The sequence below is a fragment of the Rhea pennata genome, chromosome 20 (assembly GCF_028389875.1).
Source record: "Rhea pennata isolate bPtePen1 chromosome 20, bPtePen1.pri, whole genome shotgun sequence".
Taxonomy (NCBI): domain Eukaryota; kingdom Metazoa; phylum Chordata; class Aves; order Rheiformes; family Rheidae; genus Rhea; species Rhea pennata.
Window position 1 is genome coordinate 3,597,871 of NC_084682.1, and position 7,659 is coordinate 3,605,529.

The 7,659-nt window shown below is 46.7% G+C and overlaps 1 protein-coding gene across 1 annotated transcript in view; it reads right to left on the reverse strand.

The window, feature by feature from the left end:
* Positions 1 to 5,277, reverse strand: part of MED13 (mediator complex subunit 13) — a 59,517-nt gene extending 54,240 nt beyond the window's left edge. Inside the window, exons 1-2 of the mRNA XM_062592317.1 lie at positions 4,387 to 5,277; positions 2,109 to 2,343 (exon numbers count right to left, since the gene is read on the reverse strand). Coding sequence (XP_062448301.1) covers positions 2,109 to 2,343; positions 4,387 to 4,452 — 301 coding nt within the window. The 5' untranslated portion in view covers positions 4,453 to 5,277. The remainder of the gene's footprint in view (positions 1 to 2,108; positions 2,344 to 4,386) is intronic.
* Positions 5,278 to 7,659: the final 2,382 nt, after the last annotated feature.

The following is a 7,659-nucleotide window of genomic DNA, read 5'->3' on the forward strand; positions in this document are numbered from 1 at the left end:
GGAAGCCTGTCAGTAGGCAATAAATGACACATGAGCAGCAACAGTTTTCTTAATCCCTCCGTTCTTTCCTTACTTCCCCCTCCCATTCTTTGGGACAATTCGTCTTCCACCTGGTAGAGAAACTGTAAATGAGACAGCACCTTAACTGTCAGCAGCAAACAATTTCCAGTCAATTTTGCAGGTAACAAGTCTCTGCCAGGAAGTAACTTGTCTTTCCCTTTGAAAATGCAATGGGCAATATCAGAACAACAGGGCAACGGGAACTACAACGTGAATTTTTTTCAGCCAATGAAAACAAATCCATTGGGTCTATCACAAAGGTCAGATAACACTGTTTCGGTTCAGCGATAGTTCCTCCTTATATGAGGTTCCTGTTAAGATTTTGTGTAAAAAGAGTGCAAGTGCAGGCACTCCTCAGTCATCTCCTCCACAATCTAGCTGATTAATATCTTTATCAGCCCTTGGTCATATAAAACTAAGCAGACTAACACACTCTAAAAGCCTATAATGTCCCTTTTTAATCAAAAAGGAACAAAAACTTGCTTGCTAAAACCAAGACGTCAGATATGTCTACACAGACATAGGTAACAGTCTCCCAAGTAGTACAGTGTGGAAAAATGTCTAATGGCAAGATAGATGTAGAATAACATCTCTACTTAAGTGCAGATATCCACCAGCGACCTGAAAAAAGAATATATCCAGAACAATCGCAAAGACATGGCTGACAAAAAATAATCCTCTACTATCTCTCCCTTATACTCTAGGACAGGTTAAGTGTTGATAAGTATCTAGGCAGATACCCGCTTATCTATTGGCACAAAAGTGCAATTCTGTAAAAGCATGAATACACGCTGATCTGAAAGGTCAGCTACAAAATACCAACATTTTAAAAAGCACCTTATATTAAGTCACTTGTAGATAAATTCAAAGGGTAAAGGAAGCTGCTCCAACAAATAATTCTGATGGCCAACAAGAACAGAAACGCAGTCTCCAGAGGACTTAATGTGTATTTTATCTTCTACACAACAAGGATAACATTATTACCTCTATTTAAGCCTATCAACTAACTACATACAAAGTTTACATAAATACTTGTGCACAAGTGTTGGTCTTTGCTTAGGGCAGGCTCAGGCCAAAAATAGCATTTAGTGTAAGTTACATCTCAGCCATTCAAAGGATAGTCCCTGCATGTCAAGACTGAGGTTATTCATAGGGCAAAATAAGGAAACTGTAAATGCACTACAGCATTAAGCAACCTACACTAAGTGACATTTAAGATGTGAAGTTTCCGTTTCCAGGATGGACAGGAATAACAACAGCAATCCCAACTTTAAAGTCAATTAATCCATCAAAGTGTCATTTTAGTACTTGAATTCTTTTCCAAATCATATAATAATGAAGTTCTCATATGAAATAGTGTAATTTGTTTCAAGTCAACATTCTTAGTGGCATTTCAAATCTACATTTGTGCTTTGGCCTGCAGAGTGTATTAACAAATTCCGGTTAGTAAGTCACCAAACCCGGGTCTCAGTTTTACACTTCAGTAATCTGAATAGTGTATATCACTGGAAACGAGAGTAGAGAGATGTGATTTACTTTTTCTTCTAGTATTAGTGTTGTCTCACCAACAGACTTACAGAGACAGTTTAAAAGTTAACTTCATCACCTTGCCGACAAGCAACTTTGTTTTCTCTTTTTATAAATTGTTTGGAAAGCTATCTGCTTTAAGAATCAAGATCAACAAGTAAACATCTTTAAAAATAGTTGCCAAACTTGAGGTACAAAAATACCGAGAAATATAAATATTCCCCGTCTCTCAGAAGTGGTAAGTCTGAGCAACTCTGTAAATGAGTGAGTGGCACAAAATTGCTCCTTGAATATCTAGCAGCCAAAGACCACCTAAACAGATACCAACTGATTATCACACTGACATAATAATTTGGCTTTTCTGAGAGTCTTATCCACTATTACCATAAACTCAAAGTTGCAGCAATAAATCTATCTATACATAATAGTCCACCTACTGATTTTGTAGGGCTGACTCTTGCCAGTCCTTGAGTAACAGTATCCTTTCACCAACCAACAGAAGGTTTTTTAATTTAACCTACCTGAAAGATCATGATGAATAAGATCAGCAAAGTTGGGGTCATCACCCCACCAAAATATCCATAGCTCCCTGCGTCCGGGTCTTTGGTCTCGACGCCAAACACCAAGTACATCCGCCTTCAGACAGCGACTGAAGCTGCTCAAAATAGGGTCCTCTTCCGTGACCGGAAAGAGAATTGGGGCAGATGTTGGACCCTGCCATACATATCGCTTCCATTTAATGCCAGTTAGATCAGCCTAAGAGAAGGAAGAGAACAACTATCAGACATTGGAGGGAGGAGAAGGGAGGAAAACAAAGTCCAGAAATAATTCTAAGTATCTCGTAAGAGAACTGGAAATGGCCAGCTTTTTGTCTCCATTCCCAACTGAAACACCCTGCTATGACAAGATGATGACACAGAAAAAGGAGGGTGGGAAGAAGGAGGAAGGATTATTCCAACAAAACTTAACAGAAACTACACTTAGAAAATAATCTGGAAATAAACAGGCATAACAAGCAAGAGTTGTTAATTTTCACTGCAGCATTAAGATTACGGAGGGAAAATGTGAGATTTAACTTCAAATATAAAAGTGAAAAGTGAACAACATTAATGTAATTATTTGCAGACTATTAACTGTACAATTTACTAAACATTTACCTTAGCAAGGATCTTCATGCCTTATGTTTATTTATGCATACAATACCTTTTAAATTCAGTATTTCTCTAAGGAAATAGCTAATACAGTGAGTCTAGCTTAAGCATACGTTCTGCCAGTAATCTACTATTTTGGAAGATTTCACAAGTTTCTTAAGTATTCTCTCTCACACACAGGAAGCCTTTCAAGTGTACTTATTTTACTCTGAGCTCTCATACTTTTCATTTCTCGCATCACATTTTAAAAATTTAAATCCTATTTCTATCCTGAAATTACACATCTGACTTAAGCCCAAACTGGTTAAGAGCCACTAAATCCCTTTCCAGGAAAGGATCCATGTTACTTCATAAGGTAGAAAAGTTACAAGGTATTATACCTAATGGAAAAGAGACAATTCCTGAATTATCTACAAAGCAACACTGTACCAAGTTTTAAGGCCACCAAAATGGTTTTTTTTTTTGTTTTGTTTTGTTTTTTTCCCACTTGAGAATAGTAACCTTAAGGCACTTAAGAAGCATTACCCATGAAATATATTTGAGAATGAAGAAGCAAGGCTAGATAGCACCTGCTGAGAACTAATTTTTTTCTTCCTAATATGACAACACATAAGATTACTGCAACATTTATACCTAACATGGCAGCCTTCCTACCTTCAGTAAAAAGCAATTTAGATGAAAGGTAAGGAGTTTGCAACAGTTGATACTTTAGAAAGACTTAAAGATTTAAAAATATACTACAGATACAGAGCTGCAGGCCTGATACAGTCTGAAGGCATGTTCAGACTGTCCAGATTCCTCTCCCTCCAAAAATACCAGTACAACAGCTTGGCACAGGTTTTTACTTATAACAATCTCTAGAATAATAAATACCAGGCAGTCATCTAATATTAGCTAATTTGCCTGAGAAGGCAGATGAAACAGGTCAGCACAATTACCAAAAATTGCATCACGGTCCAGTTAAATCAAATTGGGAACTGCCAAAATATCCAAGCATTTAAACAATTTCATACTCGTGTTTAAAAAAAAAACTACAAAATGGTGCACAACAAAACAGAAGATACCACTGCTTCACACAGAGTGCATCACTAAAAGCAGATCTCCATAATAATAATAAAAACACAGGCCATAAAAGAAACCCTTGAGGAAGCAAAGAAGAGAGGTTTCAGCTCAGAATTTGTCTGGGATGTCAGAAAGAGGGGGGAGAAAGTTCCCTGAAGGAGAAAGATGTGAGGCTGGGAGAAAAGGAGCAGGAGACCCCCTTACCTCCTGCTGGATATATCACATACAGTAGCAGAGATAAGGTTAAAGAGAAAGCAAAGAGGGAGGGGAGGGAAAAAAAAAAAAAAAAAAAAAAAGTTGTAGGCAAGGAAACAACAGGAAAAGGCAAGTTTGTAGGGAGAATACCGAGAGAAAGAGGAGGGAGGGGCAACGTTAGACAGACAGCAGCGGCGGGGGGAAAGCAGAGGGGCACCGGAGAGTTGGCTGGCTCCAGGCAGGGCCTACTCCGAGGACTCATCCAACAGAAGCTATGCTAAAAATGGCTGCTTTGCTGCCACTACCCCTTCCTCCCCTCCCCCCCGAAAGCTTCTCCCTCGCCCCCTGCGCGCCCGCGGTGCGTGCGCGCCGGCGGCGGGCGCTCACTCACCAGGCAGAAGAGGTTGGAATGGCAATCCTCCAGGCTGGCCCCGTTCGGCACGAAGCAGGAACTCATCCTCACAGCCACAACCCACACGCCATTATCCCACAGCCTCCGACAAGAAAGAAAGAGACAGACAGAGAGAGAGAGAGAGGGAGAGAGGGGGAGAGAGACTGCGAGGGAAAGGGGGGAGGGGGGGAGCTAGGCACACGCACAAATAATAACGCAGTTAAATAAGGGATTTACATACGTACACACATGCACACAAAATAGTGGCAGGATAAATAACCCAGGAGGAGAGTGGTATAAGAGAGGGCTTTAAAAAAAATAAAAATATATAAAAAAAAAAAAAAAAGAGGAGGGGGGAAGAGAAACTCAGAACGTTTTCTCTTCTTCTGGATAGCAAACGGGGGAGGGGGGGTAAAGCCACCATGGAAGGGGAGAACAGAAAGAGGGAGGTGGTAAGTAATCCAACGACAGGAGATTAAGATCAAAATCCTCCCTGTTCCTCTTGTGTTCTCATTCGCATAAGGAGGGGAGGGAGTGGAGGTAAGGTGAAGGGGGTAATTGATCCAACAAGAGGATAAAAATGGGGTAATTAATCCAGGGGACTAGGGGTAAAAATCAGTTGACATCCCTCCTTCCTCTTATCTTCGATGCCAAGCAAGAGAAGTAGGAAAATAAATAATCCAGTGGGGGTAGTTAATCCAGAAACCTCCCTCCTCTTCCTCCTGTTTCTTTAGTCATCAGACGAGAAAGGGGCAAGTAGTGGAATGATTCGGAAGGATTGGTTGTGGGAGCGAGCAAAATCCAGGCTCGTCTCTTCGGAGTCCGAGGGCAACAGGGTAGGGGGGAGGGGGAGAAATCAGATTCTTCTCCCCTGCTCCAAATATATTCCAAATAAATTAAAATTTAAAATCATGAAAAACAAACTTTAGGGCCAAAAGCAAGGCAAATCTGAAGAATCCGTAAAGTCAGGAGAAGAAAATTTCCTGGGGTGTACCCCGAAAACCATCTGCGGGGGCAGGGGAGGGGGGGAAAGTATTCCTTGAGAGAGAAAAGGCCGCAAAAAGTCTCCTCAGCAGCCCAGCAAGGGATTAAATTCCCCTGCGGAAACCCCCCCCCTCCCCAAAAAGAAATACTCCTCGCTGAGAGGGTGAGACCAAAATATCCTCCGCTGGGTTAAAAAAAAAAAAAAATCCTTTTCCGTGGGGAAAGGAGGAAGGGAAAGGAGGGAGGGGGTGGAAGGAGGAAATTGTGGGTGACCCTCGAAGTCTCTTCGGGGAAGGATGGAGGCGTCTCGCAGAGGCCGAGCCCCAGTCTTTTCGGAGAAGGGGGAGGAGGAGGAGGAGGAGGAAGGGGGCAAATCCCAGAGCGTCTTCGGAGAGGCTCGACCCCCCCCCCAAGCTGTCCTGCGGGGCCGCGGGAGCCCCGCGAAGTCCGCACGCCTGGGCGGGTCTCTTCAGGGGAGCCCGGACCCCGACAAGTTACCGCCGAGAGCGGGAGGCCGGGGGGGGGCCCGCCGCCGCGCCAAGCCTCACAGGACCCCCTCGAGCTGGGGGGGGGGGGGGGGAAGGACTAGCCCAGCTGCGAGGCTGGACCCTCAAAAAAAAAAAAAAAAAGGCAAAAAAGGGAGAAAAATATAAAATATCAGTCCTCAGCCGGAGCGGTGTCTTCGGCGGGGGGAGGGGAGCGAGCCCCGGCCCCCCCGCTGCCCCAGGTGAGGGGTCTCCGCGAGGGAGGGCTCGGCGCTGCCCCGCCGCGGCGTCCCCGCGGGGGCAGTGGGCGGGCGGCCCCCTCGCCGAGGTCTCCCCGGGAGGGCGGGGAGGCGGTGGCGGCGGCGGCCGAGCCCCGGGCTCTCCTCGGCCGGAAGGGCCGCGGGGGGGCGGGGAGGGGGGGGGGGATCGGAGCCCCGCGGATCCCGGCCCCGCTGCCGCTGCTGCTGCTGCTGCTGCCGCCGCCGCCCGGCGCCGAGGCAGAGGGGACGCGGCGGCCGCTGCTGCCGGAGTCGGTGCCCCCAAGCCCCCGCTGGCGGGTCTCCTCCTCCTCGCCGTCCCTCAGCGGTGCCTCTGTCGGCGGCTGCCCGGCCGCGGCATCCTGGTCGGCGGCTGCCCCTCAGCGCGTCTCCCCCATGTCGCGTCGCGGCCGCCGCGGGGAGGGGGAGGGGGGTTCTTCTCCCGTTTAATTCCGAGCCCCTTTTTCTTTAATGGCGGCCACAGGGACGAGAGTCGGGGCCCCCCTGACGCGCCCTCATTGGCCGCCACGCCGTCACGTGGGCCTGCCCAGCGATGGCCGCCGTTGCTGCCGGGGGAAGGCGGGTGCAGCGGCGCCGCCCCGCCGGCAGCCGCGGCGGCGGCGCTAGAGAGCGCGGCGCTTTGCTCGTTGAGAGGCCGCCATCTAGCGGCCGCGCCGGGGCGGTGGCGCAGCGGGCTGAGCCGCGCGTCGGGGCGCAGCGGGAGCTGCGGCGCCGGTGGTTCGAAGCCCGCGTTCGCCACTAGGCCTGAGGCGGGCGCGGCCCCGGGGCGCGTCGGCAGCGGCTCCGGGCGGCGGCGCCGCGGCACGTCGGCCCCCCCCTCCCTCGGTGCTTTACCGAGGTGTTGCTCAAGCATCCACCCGCAGCTGGCCCGCGTCAGGCCAAAGTCCGAGCACAGGCCGCTTCACCTACCTATGAGCACGAAAACTCTTATCTTGGCTCACTTTCTACAAATTTCAGCTCCTGGCAGAGCCCGGCGCTCGATACCACGTTGGCACTGGGGAGCCCACAGCTCGTTTTAAAGAGCTACACGGGCATTAAAAACAGCACCCTGTGTTTTCAGAGTCCCGCAGATACTGTATCTGCTGCAGGAACAAAACTGTACTCCAAAATTCAAGTTTTCAGGTACAGACATATATATATATATAATGTAGCTCACGAGGAAGAAGTAGGTGGTTCCTCTGTTACTATGTGTACAGATTTGCAGAACAACTGTGAGATTATTCAGAAATAAGATGCTACAGTGACAATATGAAAACTATTTTCAAGAAATATTTTGAAAGTATACGCATCCTGTTAAAGCTCTCATGTCACATATTAATTTTCTATTGCTCTAAATGCAGTATCTTGTATGTAAAATGTGAAATTTAACATTATTACACGTAAATTATTTTGTTTGCAAAATTAAGTGGAAATATAAGCCACTGTAAAGTACCTAAAGTAAAAAAAAATATATAAATCACTTAAGTGTCTAAAGAAAGACGCTTAAGTGTCTCAGCTAACATGACATTCACATTAAAATATGATAT